Below are 18,027 nucleotides of genomic sequence, written 5' to 3'. Positions count from 1 at the left end.
GACCCAACCAGGAGCCCATGTCATAAGGCAGCATCAGGGTGACGAGGCAGGTCCAAAGTCAAGCCAGGAAGTCAGTCCATAGGGTGAGGATTAAGATCCAGCAAATGTCAGGCAGATCCATAGCAATGAGGCAAGGCTGACACCAAGATAGGAAGCCATCCCATGGGCCAGGGGGGAGAACCAACAGGGGCTGCTGCCAGAAGCAGGGTGTGACTGCACTCCTCCAACACAGGAGATCAGTACTCCTTCAACATTGCTCTAACAAAAACTGAAGGCTCAAGGAGGACCTTAAATAGAATTCCTGAGCCTGTGGGTGTTGGGGAGGCTCCAGATGAGGTTGATCAGGGCCGTTAAAGCTTATTAGTTCCCTCAGTGCCCTGATACAACAGGATTTGGAAGAGCTTGGAATCTGCATCTTTTCTTTGGAATTCTGTTGTACAGATTGTAAAATTTTTCATTTTGTGTTATCTTGCACACAGAACTTTTTTCCTGCACATCTCATATGAGCTTAGTATTTGTCTGGATAGGTATGTGAGATTTAATTTGGACTGTAGAAGGAACTTCCCTGTTCAGCAATAGTTATGTTTACCTAATCCTTTCAATCAAATCTTGCTTGCTATTTACAACAGGAATTTCTAGTTCTAGAAAAGATAAACAATATAGTGATTAACTTGCAGGGGACCTAAGAATACCCAACATACTTAATATTATCTACAGGCTGATTAATGCATGTTCATTCTTGCCCTATTATTTTTAGGGACTAAAATTTGTGTTTATTGCATAGTATTCACTAACATGAACTATTAACAGAGATTATAAAGCAAACTGAAATATGTGGAGTGAGGACTTAGGGAACAGTACACTATGAAGTGATGTCACTGAGTTTATGTGGATTTCCAATGCAAAAAATAGCTCATGTCTTGAAAAAGCTGTTTTATCCCTCTTTAAAGTCATGGGTAGAATGCAAATGTAGAAAGGATAGCCTCATAATAATCCTAATATCTTTAAAGTAGCATTCTTCTGTTTAAAAAGGAAAGTTTTTCAGCTGATGATCCAGAGCAGACAGTGGCAGATTATAAATTTGCTGGTCTCCAAGTCCCATCCCACCTCTACATTGGACTAAAAGTCTATTATAACAAAGTTGGTAGAGGAGAAATGTACAACTTCACATTTTATGAAATGTGCACTGAAATCAACAGGTCCATGATGACTTGGTAAGATTTTACCATTCAAACTCCATTCACAGTTACACAAAATCTAAATTCACATGTAGTTCTGCATTTTTCCGTGTTTTCACTCAGTTATATATGCTGATTACTTAGCTGTCACTTGAAAAACTGTATAAGACCTAAGATAACATGAATTTTCTATTACATAAACCAGAATTTTTTAATTCCTTTTTCTTTCTCAGCAAAATGAATGGAGGAGTGACATTCACAGGATTCAACCAAAAGTTCTGAATAATTTAATATTAATTTGTGAGATTCCGTCTAATTAAGTTATTCCTTCAGACTTTTTTCATAATTTAATCACAAAACCACAGGTTTACACATTAAATAATATGACATTGTGCCATGAGTTATTAATTGCTAAAGTTTAAGAGTTGTATTTTTATATTGAGTACAAGTTATAGAGCTACAATGATACAAGAACTAAATGTAGATTTTAATCTTAAATATTATTACAGCCATAAAATGGAGGTCAGAGTTAACTTGTTGGTCATGTATGACCAAGTTTACCTCTCTGTCTCTCTCCCACAGATATAAATTATTTTATAGACAGCTATAAAAGAGAGAGATATATAGGAAGAATATCACATTTTAAATCCAGAAAAGTAGTAGTGTAATAACATTTTTAGCAGTTACAGTAATAATTTTCTGAAACCACTCATTGTAATGAAACATTGTCAGGAGAGGAAACAAACTAAATAAACTGTTAATCTCATCTCTAAACTACTACCTGAAGAAAAAAAATGAGTTCTGAAATATCAGGGACATAGAACTGCCAGATTTTTGTGTTGTGGTTTTTTTTTAATTTTTCAAAATTTTGTATAAGAAAGAACCTGCTGTTTCAAATCAGAAAGAATAAGCTTTGAAATATTTATCAGCTAGCTAACATTTAACCCCTCTGTTTATCATGTCTACTTGACAACTCATATTGCAAAGAGTAAAATTTTCACTCGTATTTGAGTTTCACTAGTATTTATTAATTAGCTTTCTAATAGGCTTTTCACCTCTATAAAGTCCAAAGGGCAATATAGGCCATACCTCAAAAGTCACAATAAAAACACACTATCAAAACAAAATTATAAGCAAAGTTGTCGCTTTTGTGTAGTCAAAGTCTCCTTCTTATATTCTTCCATTATATATAAATATTTAATCAGTAATTATTTACTTACAACAGAAAGCAATATAGAAAATAAGGAAAAAAGCTGCTGCCAGAAAACTTTTGTTTTTGTCATAAATCTGAAATTAAAACAGACCATAAAAGCATGAAGCATTCCAAAAGAAATGTGTAAAATTAGTCTCTGCAAAATCATGTGTCTCCTCATTCAGGTACAGTTACACAGGATCTGTCCCTTCCAAAACAACCTAGTTTCTACTCAAGGTCCCCAGCTTTTGAAGACCACATGTTGTCCCACTGAGGTTTACATGGGTTGTCCTAAGCAACCAGATAAACCAGAGAGATTTAAAGGTGCTTCTCCTGTCGGTACTATAGTCTCCAAAGTCACAAAGAGGAAAGGAACTTTGCAGAGTGCCCTCCCTGCGGAGAAACACACAGCCCAGGGCAGGAGGAGCCTTCAGATTTTCACAGCTACTTGTAGCAAAGAAACAAGACCACTACAATTATACTTCACATAGACATGATGATTTTGTCTTGTTTTAGAGCTGTGAATTGTAATTTTTTAAAAAAAATATAATAGATAATAGTAACATAATTTACGTTTCCTTATGATCTCATGGGATTTTTATGTCAAAGAAGCAATAGTGATGACATTATTGAATAAGATTATTTCAATTATGATAGAAAACAGAGACCCCATTCAAAATTAGGACCCTGTTGTGATGCAGCTGTCTAAATATACATTAAAAGACTGTCCAGACCAGAGTTCTGCAAACTATTCAACTAGAAGACATCAGGGAGTGAGTATAGAGCTCCACATATGGAGCAGAGACACAGGCAGGGATAAACCTGGAGACGTGTGCATTGCCCAGATTGTAACAAAATCACACGTTCTTACTTATAAGCAGCACTTTTTCTCTCCAAATGAAATAGGTTACCTCACCCTACTATTTTCTGTCTTAAAAGACGATATTGCATATTTTCCTGTTGAATGAGGCAAGCTCTACAAGTGCTCTTCCAGAAATACTTTATCTGTTTTCCTTTCTCTGCACATGCATGTGCTCCAGTTCTCCTGGCTTTGTTTTCCTTTACCATTTTCAAACTCTCTTCTCTTGTTTCCTGCACTATTACACTCCTTCAGAAGTTACCACAGTCTCCTCTTGTTTCTGAAATAAATTCATGGAATACTGTGGCAGAAATGAAAGAGAACATGTAAGCAAAGTATTTTCTTTTAAGATAATTAGGAGATGTAACAGCTGCAAAAATAGAAGACCAGCCCAGGCCCAGTGTTGCAGCTAATAACCTGATGCCACTGATGGCAAAACTATGAGTATGAAGACAGGATTTCATTCAAAACTTCACTAAAATGCTTTTCTCTTCAGCAATGGGTTGTATTGCCCTTGCCTCTGTGTGTCTGTGCTCAAGGGATTAGAAATCTCAGCTGTGTTTTGTCTGTTCAGTAACGACCAGGTAGGGCACCCGCTGATTTAGACATGCCTGCATCTTTATGTTCAACACCGTTAAGGAAAATAAGATCTAATGTTCCAGTTATCTGGATGTTAAGCAAGGGATGCTAGACACCACCAAACTGAACTGCTGAATTTTATTAGCTTTGTGAACTCTTTTTTCAAATTTTAGCAATAGAAAAAAGTAAAAGTAGGGGGGTGGGAGAGGAAAATTATATTTAAATCTGAGGATAAATTTTATTGTGATAAAAATAAAGTAGACAGAAGGGAATATTTCTGAGGAGAGATATTAAAGGACAAAAAAAGGCAGCTGTCTCAAGAGATCTACATGTCAAATCCCATCACTTCTAAGTTAAAATGTTGCACCTGGGCATAATGTAAGTGCAGAGATTATCCCTAACATGGTCAGACTTCTAGACATCCTCTATTAGAGACCTTGATTATCTTTTCCAGAAATTATTTGAATGGTATTGCAGCATTGGAAATAAGAAATGCTTGAGGGTAATTTTTATATAAATACATTTATTGGTTAATATGTTACTTGGGAACAGATCTGCCCTTTGCACAAAATTGAACAAATGGAGTGCGTTCATGTAAACATGATTATTAAAATGGTAATACCAATTTAAGAGCCCTGCCTTTCACATTCCTGAAAAAAACTGTATTTCCCATGGTTACCATCTTTTAATATGGATTTTAAAAAGCCGAAACATTTCCCTGAAGCACTATATTTATTTCAACTATTATTAGAAAATGAGCTCAACATTTCAGATATGGAACTCAGTTTAAAGAAGATCCGGATTGGATTAAATGCAAGAATAAGTCAAAGATCTCCGTTTCATGTGATTTAAAAAAAAAGTATTGAAAATATTCAATTTCTCTCTCTTGGTAGATCAGTCATGCATCTATAAAATATACAGAACATCTACTAATATCAAAGCACATTCTTCTCAGACTCTGCAGTTGAGAGGAAAAAGCTTTTACAGTGAGATTTGAACTACAACCACTTGAAATAGCCACTTCTCTGTGTTGCTGAGGTTTAAGATCTTCTTGGCTAGCACCATAGATATTTCTACTCCTAGCTTTGTCAGTCACGCAGAAACCAAAAATAGATCTACAAATCTACAAGTATTAAACAAGCTTTCTAAGTTGGTTTCTTGCCTGGTTTTTTTTCAGACGCAAACGTGTCTTTTACTGTTTGCTTCTTGGATGTTTGGGTTTTTTTCCCCCAGTAGATTTCCATCTATGAAAACTTTACTATATTTTTCTTTGCATATTATTTCTCATAATGAAAGGTTACTGGTGTAAATGCTCCTTTAGAGGTTTAGCTTTCTGGCTTGTAAATGTGAGGAAAAGGCACTACAGAAACACATGATTGAAGAACAACTGTAATCCTCTCAGCATGGTACAACTCCTCATTTGTGGCACTAGCAATAAAAAGAAGGCAAAGAAACACACCGAGAAGAAATCAAAGCATTTAAAGACTCCAGAAGTACCAGAAACTACTGCAAAAGAAGGCAAGAACACTTCAATATATATGTGGAAGCAGTGTTATTTAAAAGCAAGTCAACCAGAAGGAGGTTTTCCTTTTGAAAATAGCAAGTGCTGATGCATTTGGCATATTTCAGTCTTCAGTGATCCAAGCAAAGGAGGATACTCAGAAGCTGTTACCAAAAAAAATTGAGGGCCATATAATTCCAAATAAAAATTAAGCATGTGGAAGTAAGTTACATGTTTTGAACCTGAAAGTTTTAAAGTATTTTTTAGTTTATAAGACTGGGGAGACAATTTTATCTGTTACAGGTGTTACAATAAAGCATGGAATTAGCCTGCCTTAGGGTAAGATCTAATGAAGATCTGTAAATAAATAAAAAAAAAACCACAAGCAAAAAAAAAAAACAAAGCCCTTGCAATTTTAGAAAGCCACCAATTTTAAACAAAAAGGGGAGAAAATAATACAGAAATAGACTCCTGAGAGAAGCAGACTCCAGATGAGGCAATTCAGAATCTGCCAACAAACTGGTACTTGAATAAGTGTTGGAGTGGACAATACTCTGATACCTTAGGTATGACCAAGAGCTCAAAATAGCATTAGACAAAGATATGAGAGACAGAAAAGCAAGCAGGTCTTGAAACCATGACCAAGGAATAGCAACACAAAGAAAGCTGAACGTTAAGCAAAAGCTCGTATTAATTTGACTGCAAGTGCCAGGGATCTGAACCATAACAAACTGGATGTTGCTGACCTCTCTCCCTTGGATGATTGTGTTATTAAGAACAAAGGATACCTGCAGAAATAGATGGTGGGTGCAGAAGAAATAATAACCATGAGCACAAATGGGACATGTATTACCTTCTACTAGTCATACATGCACAACTCCTTGTATTTCTTGGAACTGTGCTGTAGCCCTAAGAGAAAATCAACATGTTATAGAAAGACAAATGGGCAAAATTCCCAGTTTAGGAAAGTTACTTTGTTTCTGCTTAAAAAATATGCTTCTGGATATAAATAATAAACCAGGAAAAACATCTTACACTGTTTTTCTATTTTTTAGATGGCACTACAAAATATATTATGTCTTAAGAGCTGATTATGCTTTAAAAATCTTTTTAGGTAGAATTCTTTACCCAATACAGTGATATGTGACAGTGGGACACAAATTATAGGACATGCACTTGAGCAGAATACAGTGAAGCTTAGATTTGTGACTACTACTCCTCATCATTCCTAATTTATTTGGTGCAGAGTATGCACAAAAGCCAGGTGAACTTCTAGTGTGAACTCTCTTAGTTAGAATTAAAGTGACCTTCATTTAACATAGCCTATTTCACTTTCAAAGTGAGTCAGGCTAAATTGAATTAAGGTCATTTTTAATTCTGAAGAAGAGTACATACTGAGGTGACTAGACTAGAATCTAATGTCAGTTAACTATACCATCAATTTTTATTTAAGTTTCATTCCTTCCATAGTTCATCTTCTGCAATCCAAAAACTTTGTTGAACTGCTAAAATACAAGAACAAAACGTGCAATTAATTTTTTTACTTGATTTTAATACACAGTCAACTAACCGGAAGTGCAGCAAATCTAGATAACATAAAATATCTTACTTTCCTTAGGCTGAGCACTCTATCTTGGATTCAAAAAATTTGGGACACCTATGTAGAAAAGCAAAGGACTCCTCTTGATGTGGATAAGGAAACTTTTAAATTTGTAGGCAATATCTTCTACAAATACCCACAAAAAGATCACAGTCAGTTACAGAGACAAGTCAGTAAGACTTTTCCTTAACAGTAATCAGCAGTTTCTTCTGAATCACAAATTTGCAGGCAGTATCTTCTACAAATATGGAATTATCTGCAGAACAATTATAACCAACTGAAAAAAGTGCTGCTTGGCTGATAGCAAGAGACTACACCTCCTCTCTCAAATAAGGACAGGAGATAAAGGCCAATGACTGAGCAGCTGAACTTGGCCAGTAAGTAAGTCTGTAGTTTATCTCTGCAAAAAACGTGTTTACTCAGCAGGACATTGATCACAAGACAGCACCTGCCACCTCCTTTGAATGAATATATAGCCACTATCCATAGAAAATGACATATGCTGTCTTGTCAAGGGGCAAGACTGGTGGCAAAAGCATAGCCCAAACATACCTGGTTTTTTAAACTCTGTGTAGAACATCAGAAAAATTCCACCTTGCAACTTAATGGTTCTTGAGAAGTTTGTGGTGAAATAATTGTAGCTAAAAATCAATAAGGGAATATACAAACCTTTGGCTTCTATGTTTACATGGATTTTTTTACTAGCATCTCTCTTGGGAAATATCTAATGCCAAAAAGGGAAGGGTGGCAGTGGTGAAGTGTTGGCTGCTACTGTAACTTCCTTTGGAGCTTCTTGCTTTAAGTGTACTTAGTCACATTGAAAGAAGCCCAAGTCATCCTTAATTAAAAATCCCCTGTTCTTTGGACCAAAATGTCCTGCAAAATTCTAACAGTCACAGTATTCAAAATGCTTTTCTGGGGCTCCAGATTCCTTATGGAGACACAGCTGGAGGGCAGCAAAGAACATTTTTCAGGAGATCTGGCAGGGCAAGATGTTGGCCAAGTTGCTCTAGTTCCATTGTGGATTCAGGGGCTGGCAATCTCAGATATTGTGGAAACACAATGTAAGTCCTTTCCCTCCTCTCTTTGAGGATGTGTCCTCAGCAGGAATGAATTTGGCATCAATGGATTTGGTCTTACCTGCATGAGGATGTACTTCATCACTCTCTGGATAGCTGGTGCAGGGTGCAGAAGGAATTGCCATACTTCAGCTTTCATCTTTTCCCTTAGCACCACAACATGACATAATTGATACTTTCTTGGCAGGGCTGAAATTATGCTGCAGTGATGAACATTCCTGTTTCTGGGTCAGAAGCTGTAAAATTTGGAAAATAACTTCCACATTCACCGAGAGATATATATGCTTCTTGGCACATTAGCAACCTGCTAGAAAAACATCCCATGCTGGCAGAGCAGGGGTTGTCTGACAGCAGGAAATGGGCCAGTAGTCTGGAACAACCTGAAAGGAAAAGAAAGAGTTAAATGCCAAATACATCAGTCTGTTTAGGAGTAGAGAAGGAGGCTGCCAAGGGTGTTCAGATACTCGGGAATGTGGGAATTGGAGAATAGCAGCCAAATCCAGTATTCAAATCCTGCAATTTCCAGACAATGCTGCAATGGTAAGGTGGGCTGGCCACAGAACAAGAATTAAACTATGGCAGGTACATATTCATAACCTGAGCAGAGCCTACAGCCTCAGGGTAAGAATTCTTGTTTCGGATGGGCAAAGCCATCCATCTGTGTCTGCCAATCCCTTGCAATACAGGCACACTGTAATGCAAGGGAAGAAAATTAAGATGCCAAAGGATTTAAATTTAGTAAAATTTTCAAATACATACTGAAAACACCCACGGTAGTTGCTGCAAAAATGCTGATATCTCATCTAGAAATTGGAATTATTGTGGAGTGAAATGACATGTGGCTCCAGAAGTAACTACTGTATGAAAAAGTGATTTCCATTAAAAGCATGTAAGAGCCTTTGATCTAACAGAAATTTATCTTTCCTGGCCTGAAATGACCTTTCCATTTTTAGTTCTGAGTCTATGTAGAGAGAAATGTACAAGTTTCACCAGGGAACTATATTTTTGGTACAGAGCTTTAAGCTTTATCAGAGAAAAAGTTTGGTCTGGCTAAGATATTTCTAATCAGTAGTTCCCAACAAATATGTAGAAAAATGGGTTAAAATCTGCTGTGAATCACTGAAACTACATCATTAAATGTATATATTTCTAAAACTGCTGAGCTGACTTTTCTTGGAGTATACGTGTTTTTTAAAATCTTACATAGATCAGCAAAACAAGTTAAATTTGAATATTTAGATTGCACCATTACTGAAATATTCTAAATATATCCACACAGAACACTTTTCAATTGTGTTGAAAGAAAGGAAACAAACTACTTCTGTAAGGGCAGTGGTATGAGGCATTTCAGCACCAACGGATTTCATGTAAGAAAGTTAAGGCAGACTGACAATAGGGCTAGAATGAGAGTTGATGCTCTGAATACTACTAACATAAATATATATTCATAGCATATATAATCTATATACTTTAGTATGTTCTGCAATTAATTAATGAATATTTGTTAATATAGCACAAGTTGTGTAAGTGGTGTGAGTGAAAATTAAAGTGTCCAGCCCTAAGCCCTTGTTTCTGTTCTCTTCAATTAGACATGTAATAATAGGACCATGGAAGTTGTACATTTAATGTTTCACAGCACTGTTGACTTATATTTGGTTTTTTTTTTTATTATTATAAGAGTGTTTGGGTATAAGCATTTATGGAAATCCACCAGTGCTGCATGTATCTTCAGCACATGTGCTTACTTGAGAAGTGGCATCATGCATTGCTGCATATATACATGTAATCTCCCTGTGTACCTACAGGGTTTTGTTGGAGTATGTGCAACAACCAGCCAATCCTTGTCCAGCAAATCCCAAAGGGAAGTAACGTCTATTGGACCTCGGTGGATCCTCACATATGAAGTTTATGCAGCATACTTTGCTAGTGAAGGGGTAAGCTGAAATGTCAGGAATATGCTAAAGATGCTGCAGCGTATCTCATTTGCTGGCACTGCTGCTGCTGTCTTCTGAAGGATACAAAAATGCCTGTCAGCACCTGGATGAAAATCAGCTGACTCAGATTCAATCTGGCCAAAATGAAAACTATGATGGTTGGAGCAGGGAAAATGCTTAAAACTGGGGTAACATCTTCACCCATCTAATAGTATCTTCAGACATTTACGTAAATACTACAGCACCTCAGGCTTCTATTTTTTGTCATTGTCTGAGAGATGGAGATGGTTGATGGCAAAAGAAACTTCTTTTCCCAAGCCTAACTCTCCTCCGGGTGTAGATCTGGCCTTTGCCATCTACATCCTTCCCCGGTTGAACGAAATAGTAGTAACTCACTGAACCTCTGGGTAAGTGTGTAAAGAACGCGGAGGCTCCAGCTTTGGCAAAATGAGAGCCCTCACCAATAGTAGCAGCTTCAGCACCCCCAATGGTTTGCAGGTTATTTTCTCACTATGTCTAACTCTTGTTTATGATCTCTAAAGCAATAAACACCTGGCTCCCCCAGAGACTGCTTCTTTAATCATAAAAACTCAGGTACTCCTCTGAAGCAAGCAGCAACACACAGATCAGGATAATGCAAGCAAAAAGGTGAAAATAAAGTCCCATAACTGAAGTGTTTATTGATAGAACTTCAAGCTATGGAACACCAAGATAATTCAGGTAAGCGTTCTCAAAACTTTGCAACTGGGTAACCCAGGCAGCTTGCACCACTGTCAAGGCAGAGCCACATGCTGGCTAGATCTGCCCACTGTTGACAAGCAACGTACTCCGCTGCAGTCTCAGGAGACTGGAAATTTCCCAGAGGTACCTGCTTTAGTGCACATTAGTGTATGTGTATAAAATCCTGTCTTACAGAGGAGGTTAATTCAGTATTGAGGCTGTGACAGCGTGTGCTGCACTAGCAGCCAGCCCAGGGTGTCAGGAGAGGATTTTGATAGCCCATGTGAAAGATGGTTGCCAGGACAGCTGCCGCCAGAGCAATTCAGGCAGCCTTCAGCCTTGGGGAGAGAAGGCTGCCAGAAGAGGCTGGGTATTGCAATAAATTGTCCTGGCAGAATATATACAGTTTGTGATCCATAAGATCAGCACTTACGCTCTCCACTCTCACCACTTTAAGGCACATAGACTTCTTTTTAATAAGCATTTCCTTCCAGAGCTAAAACACAGAAAGCATTTCACATGGTAAATATATGTATTTAAAGAGAGCTGTCATCAACTTGAAAGTCACAATACCGTTTGAAAATGCATAGCTGTAGCTATTTATGACATGAGTGGCAGCAAAAAGGGGGGAGGAAAAAAGACTTTCTTGGCAGCTCGCTTCCTGTCTATATTTTTTTTCCGTAGTCTGTTGAGCCGTGCAAATATAGTTTGCAAACAGGAGGCAAGAGCGAGTTTCCTCGTCTGCGCTGCTGGGCGCAGGCCCGGGCAGCAGGCCCTGCCGCGGGGTGGGTGTCCCGGGCCGCCAGGGATGCTCCGGGGGAGGCACCGGCGCCGGGCGGGCGCGGCTGCAGGGCCGCGGCGCTCCCGGCCTCCCGGGGTCACCTTGGCACGGGGCTCCTCGCCCCCGCCGCAGCGGCCGCGGCCCGCGGGCGGGCCGGCCCCCAGACAGCGGGCGCGGAGCTAAGAGCGCTGCCCGCCGCGTCCCAGGGAGGCCGGGCGCGGAGCAGCGGGCAGCCCGCCCGCCCCTGCCCTCTGCGGGCCTCTGCTGGCGCGGGCGGGCCTGGCCCGGGCTCCCGCAGCCCCCTCCCTAGGGCCGGGGCGGCGCCCCCCGCTCGAAGCGGCGGCAGCGGCCGAGCCCGCGGACGGCAGCGCCCCGCGCCCCGGGCGCCCCCGGCGGTCGGCGTAGCAGGAGGAGGCGCCGCCCCGGCCGTCATTTCCGCCGTGTGTCGGGGTGGGGGAGGGGGGCAGAGCGCTCGCCTCCTCCTCCGCGGCGGCCGGAGACACAGAGACCCAGCGCGGGGCGAGGGGAGCTCAGCCGCCGCCGCGCCCGCGGGCCGCGCCGCCCCGCCAACCGAGCCCTGCCCCCGCCCGCCGCACCAGCCCGGCATCCTTCCCGGCCCCCGCCCCGCGCCGCCCCGGCCCGGCCATGGGGAACGCAGCCACCGCCAAGAAGGGCAACGAGATCGAGAGCGGTGAGTGAGGGGGGATCCGCCGCCTCCGCCCGGCGCCTGGCTCCGCTCCCCGAGGAGGGGCCGGCGGGCTGGGCCCGGCGGGCCCGCCCTGTGCCGCCGCTGCAGGCCCCGCGGCCTAGCGGCTGAGGCGCCGAGCCCCCCGCCCCGCGCAGGCCCGGCCGCCAGCGCCCGCCGGCCCCCGGCGCGGCCTGCTCGGTGCCGCGGGGAGCTCGCCCCGGTCCTGGCCTCAGCCCGCCCCGGGGTTTAGCGTCTCAGGAAATAAACGGGATAAAATCCGCCCGCGGCCGCCGGGCCGAGGCCGCCGCCGGGCCGCGCGTCCGGCTGTCCCGCAGCAGGTGTCCCTCCCCGGCGAAAGAGGAGGTGCTGGTGGGGCCGGTGTGGCGGCGGGCAGGTGTCAGCGCTTTCGCCGGCCCCCAGCCTCCATCCTCACTCAGGCCAGCTTGCTTTCCCCACCCCTGAACACACCCTTGCCGGCGGGGGAGGCCGCCAGCCGCGCTGCGCTCCGTCTGCGGCGGGAGGGCTTTCATCCCGCTGCGGGAATGTAGGTCAGAAACTCCTAAGCCTGCCCGGATTGTGCAGCCCCGGTGACCCCGCCGGTCCTGCCCGCAGCCGGTGGTGCAGCCCCAGCCCCTCGGCATGTTGACATCGCTCGGGAGCGCGCTCGGTGCAAGCGCTGCTCTCCTGGTCCCTGGGTAAAATGGAAGACAAAAGCATTGATCTGAACTTGCCATCCCAGGGTGCTTTCTGCTGGGTTTTTGGTTTTTTGTGTCCAAGTATTTCAGCATGATCTTTAAATAATACAAAGTCGATTAAATTGTTGTGAAAAAAAACCCAAAACACCAGGCTTTATTTTTAGTAAGCCGACTTCCTTAATTCTCTTCTAGTGGAAACCTTTGGGTATGTTTGTGGTGGATAAGTGAAAAGACAAGGCGTCGAGTTGTGCAAGCTCAGTGTTCCTACAGCAGTACCCTTTGTTACTGAAAATTCCGTGGCCTTTATTGAAACTGAAAGAAGTTTAAACATCGAAGTTACTTTTTGTGGGTTGTTTTGTTGGGTTTGGTTTGGTTTGTTTTGTGGGGTGGTTTCTTGGTTTTTTGTGTTGGTTATTTTGTTTTTTTTTTCCCTAGCTTGTTTACTTTCTGTGTGTTTACTAGCGAGGTCTGGGGTAGAGCCATGTAACCCGATTTGCATAGGCCGGTGCCTGCCCACACTGTTCCTCTGGCTTCCCAGGGATCTCTGCATGGGTGTCTCCAGCTGTGGGACCGGGGCTCAGCCTGACCTACGCAGTTCTGCTGTGTGGTTTTGCCTTTCAGTTGTTGCATCTTATCTCGTTGTTGTTGTTGTTGTTGTTGTTGTTATGGATTTCACAATCCAAGCGTTTTATGAGTATTTGACCATTACCATTTGCTGGCTTTATTATTACTATTTTTTTTAGCTGAGTAGATTAATTTTTGATAGGGACTATTTTAGTCTGCCTATAAAGATGTGTATGAAGAGAAGGAGGGTGGATTGTTTCAAGTACTTAAGATGACAAAACACTGCATTTTGTAGTTCATAGTCGCTGTATTGTTGTTAGGCTGTGCAGTTGAAGAACACTGCCACACAGTATTTAATTCCACTTCAAGTCAATTTTTCTCATATTACCAAAGGTAGTGATTTTTTTTTAGTTGCAGAAGGAATTTGCTTCAGAACTCTTTGCTCTCCCTTGGTTAAAGTTTGAAAATGAAATGCTGCTAAAGACATCAAGCTTAGATGTTCAATTACTTAGTATAATTAGCAGCAAAAAGCTCTGTAATGATATAACTAGGAGGAGAAATTGATCATCATTGACATATTGCTGGGAAAGGCCAGGATTCACTTACTGTGAAGGATCAATAGTATATGAATCCTGTACACATAATAAATTATTTGAAGAAATATTGGTTTACTGGCAGTGAAAGTTGATTTGGAATAAATTCATGTGATACACTGCAGCTAAAAACTAAAGAAACATAAAATGTGATGTAGCATTAATATTGCTGATACATGTTTGCATTGTTGAGCAACTTTTCCTAGTTTGTATGTTTAAGTGTCCTAATAGCATATATTCCAAACTTCAGGACACTGAGAGTGAAGTTGTTTGAAGTGGCAACAGAAAAGTACTCAGGTTTGACTTGTAAGGGTGATGTTATGCCCTCGATCCATGCATGGAGCATGTGGATCAAGGACATGCTGAGGTCTCTGGAAGAACAATGAAGGGGAACGCAGCTTCCACTGATAACTGTACTTACTAGTCCATGAAGTGTAATTTGAGACCTCTTTCACTATCTGTGGTCAGCACAGTAAATGCTGTTCACCCAGCCATGGCCCTTAGGTTCTTCTTGTTTATTTTAGCTTTCAATGTATATTCAGATATCTTCAGTACTTGTTACTGAGGCTATGAAGAGGAATAAAACCAGTTGCATGTGAACACCAGTAGGAGAATGGAGCAAACGTTTTGGAACATTTCTAGGCAGAAGTTACAGGTGAATAAAACCTGAATGTTGTTTGAGTCTCTTCAGCTTAGACACCCAAAACATCAGTCAGAGCTGCACAGCAGGGAGGGCAAGATCCATGTGTGTGTATATACAGAAGATGGAAAGCTTCAGTGTCATCTGCTAGGGTTTTCTTTCTGTGCTCTTCTGTTCCAGTTTCTCCTAATATGCAGTGGATTTTTATTTGGAGGATGAAAAGTGAGCCTTTACTGAAGAGAAGCTTAAGGGTTCTGTACCCATTTTAAACTCTGTACCTGTTTTAAATGGCTTAATGGTTTTCCACAGGTTATAGCAGCCTACAAATTCTGAGTATCTTTAATTAAGGACATTCTCATTTGGAATCTGAAAAGACACAATTGTCAGTTGTCTTAAGTTTTTTTAAAATTTGATCCCTCATCCTAATATTAGTTTAATTATTCACTTCATTGTTTGTGGTTTTTATTTTTGGGTGTTCAGTTTGCAGTAGTTGAGAAAACTTTTTGCAATCTTAGAGTTAAAAATGTCAACACGTGGTAAAATACACTTAAAAAAAAAACAACAAGAAAGACCACAGGAAGTCTACCTTAATTTGTTGCAATTAATGCAGGAAAACATTAGCTTTATTAATATTCATTATCTTGAAATAATTTGTTGAAAGTAGCACACAACATAAAAGAAACAAAGCTGCAACACTTCTCTGAGTTTAAAAAAGGCCATGTAGTATTTTTTTTAATCCAGTAAGTGAATCTGTAGCTTTCAATATGATTATTGAGTTTATATGAAACAGGGATATGTTAACTTTACTAAACTGTTTACTAAACTTGAATGAGTTATGATCCTGCAAATTGTAAACTTTGTAGAAAGTTTTTTGTTGTTGTTGTTTTTTTTCTTCAGATAACACAATAATACAGATTTTTGAAGCAATTATTATCTATGGCTCTCAATTATTTACTCCTTTAAATGTGCAAGGTGATGTCATACATGACAGTAAGTTTGTTTAGAAATTTGTAATAATCTCACTCGATGTTTTGTTTGTTTGTTTATTTCCTAGAGTCAAGGACACTTAGCTGCGATATTGTCTGTCTGCTTCTTTTTAATCACCAAACTGGATTAGAGACCAAGTGATTAGAATACACTTCTTGATGACTGGACGATTTGTGTGCTTTCTGTTCTTCCAGTAGGTCTTGAAACCACATGGGATTGGCTTTTGAGTTCAGTTAGGCAGGATTCAGATGGTCCTTGCTGCTTTTTCTGTAGCAGTATATGGTAGTAAGTTACTCTTAGCTTGTATGTTTAAAATTGAACTATACATGATGCTCAAAATGTAATTCTGTACACATATCTTTGTATCTGGTAGCCAGATATCCAGCTTCCAATGTGTGAGGAATTTATTAATCTAACAGGACTTTACTAGCTTTGACTTCTGTAGTCTTTAAATAGCCAAGTACAGTGTGTATGATGTGTATCTGCATGTGAGTTTTATGTTCATTCAATCCTCCTCCTCCTCCTCCTCATCAAAGTGTTCCCACTACAGTGTCTTCCATATTACAGAGTTCCTATTATAGTCAATTCTTCCCTTTTTAACTCTTATGATTATTCTGTATGTAGTGCTCCTTTGAAATGTGCTTGACAGGAAGATGCAGCCTTCTTCATTTTCCTTTGCCAGTAGATTTTAACCTCCTCAGGGGACATTTCTTGGAACTGGGTTTTGTTGTTGTTTTTTCTTATTTTTCATGTGCATTCAGTGCTGGGTCATTGTGCTGTATTTACTGAGTACCAAAAGAGACCACAAGTTTGTTTCTTGTAAAGACTGGACAAGGCAAAACCTCTGTCACTGCTGACCTTGATTAAATTCAGTGAAGTAGAGGTGAAAAGCTCTGTGTCCATTACTATTCCAAGCTTGCTGATTTCTTGTTGTTTTTCCAGAGACCTTTGCTTAATTCTTTTTTATTTGAGTGTAGTTTTGTTTAAAGCTATTGTATTTTTTCTTTTGCTTGTTGCATTTATGCACTCTGATTTTGAAATGGGTAGCTTTTGGAGCCTTGCTTACACATCTTAGAACATCAGCTATAGTATATGTTGATAAAGAGTAATTAACAATATATATATTCCAGTGATGCTGGAATAGACTGTGTAGATAGCATCTCTAAACTATGTATTTCAAGCTTCTTTAATATTTTTGGGGGCTTGTATTGCCTCACTGTTGATCAGTTAGGTTTCAGTCAAAAGGAACTACATAATCTGAAAATAAGAAGTAGCTATAATTGCTTGCTGAAGAAATACCTAAAAATTCCTGTCCTGTAATCACTAGTGTAAGACTACAAGTATGCACCATCTGAAAATTCTGCTTTAATTAAAAACAAAATACTTTTTTACAGCTTGGACTAGCAAAGAGAGAGACTATCACTCAGTAAATTATAACTATGCAGTAGCCTGACAAAAGGTCAGAAGGACCTTCAAGTGATAAATTAGTTTTTGTATTTAGCTATTGTAGTTAAGTCTTTATTACAGACTCAGACTGCTTTGAGACAGACTAATTTTAAATTACCCTCGTTGCTGGGTTTCTTTAGTGTTCGTTCCTGTACCCATATATCCACATTTGTAGGTATAACACAATCACAATATCTTGAAAAATACTCAGACTTATTTTACTTTTGGCAACAGTCACATTGTTCCCTAGTGTAATTAAGCTTATGTCTGTGCTACAAAAAATTAACTGTCTCATTGGTACAGGCAGTGGAGTGGTGGACAGAGAAGTGGGAAAAACATAAAGATGCAATGTTGCAAGGTCTGGTGTTGTGGGCTGTCCTGCTGGACCCGAGGGCTGTGTTCCACGCCCCATCAGGCTGTCTGGGAGTCATCTGCAGTTAAGCTCTTCTGTCGCTGATGCATCTCTGCTTTGGAGAGAACTGTGGAAGAGCCTGAATGGTTATGAGATTTTGTGTGTTTTGCCTGCATCCTTACGACAATATGAAGAGCTTGTTTGTCTGGAAGCTTTTTTTAAAAAAAAAAACCCTGCAACAGTTTAGTAAAGGGTGTTGTGTTTGCTACACAGCAGGTAGGTTCCAGATCAGACCCAAGTACAGTGTATTTTTTATTAATCAGTGTTTCTAGGCATTTAAGCTTGCAGAATTTTCAGTATTAGGAATCTTGAGTTGGTAGGGCTTTTTCTTGTAAACTTGTGAAACTTAGGGCTGGAACTTGGCATAGAGCCTGCCCCACAGTGCCGCTCTCAAGCTTTGTCTTTGTTACAGGTGCACGGTGTTATTTCATAAGCATTTCTTCCAGTTGTAGTCCGGCTGTTCTCTCCTCCTGCCACTTTTTTCCTGCCTCTGTGTCCTCAAGTGTGCTGGAGCAACTATTTATGAGACAACAAGGTGAACTGAATTTGAGATTGATCTAGGTTAAAAATAACCCTGTG

The 18,027-nt window shown here is 40.6% G+C and overlaps 1 protein-coding gene across 1 annotated transcript in view; it reads left to right on the top strand.

The window, feature by feature from the left end:
• Positions 1-11,851: 11,851 nt before the first annotated feature.
• PRKACB (protein kinase cAMP-activated catalytic subunit beta) overlaps positions 11,852-18,027 on the top strand; it is a 67,743-nt gene continuing 61,567 nt past the window's right edge. The window contains exon 1 of the mRNA XM_051624904.1: positions 11,852-12,114. Coding sequence (XP_051480864.1) covers positions 12,069-12,114 — 46 coding nt within the window. The 5' untranslated portion in view covers positions 11,852-12,068. The remainder of the gene's footprint in view (positions 12,115-18,027) is intronic.

This window comes from Apus apus, chromosome 7, assembly GCF_020740795.1.
Source record: "Apus apus isolate bApuApu2 chromosome 7, bApuApu2.pri.cur, whole genome shotgun sequence".
Taxonomy (NCBI): domain Eukaryota; kingdom Metazoa; phylum Chordata; class Aves; order Apodiformes; family Apodidae; genus Apus; species Apus apus.
Note: the sequence above shows the minus strand (reverse complement) of the source record. Positions and strands in the feature narration are given on the sequence as shown.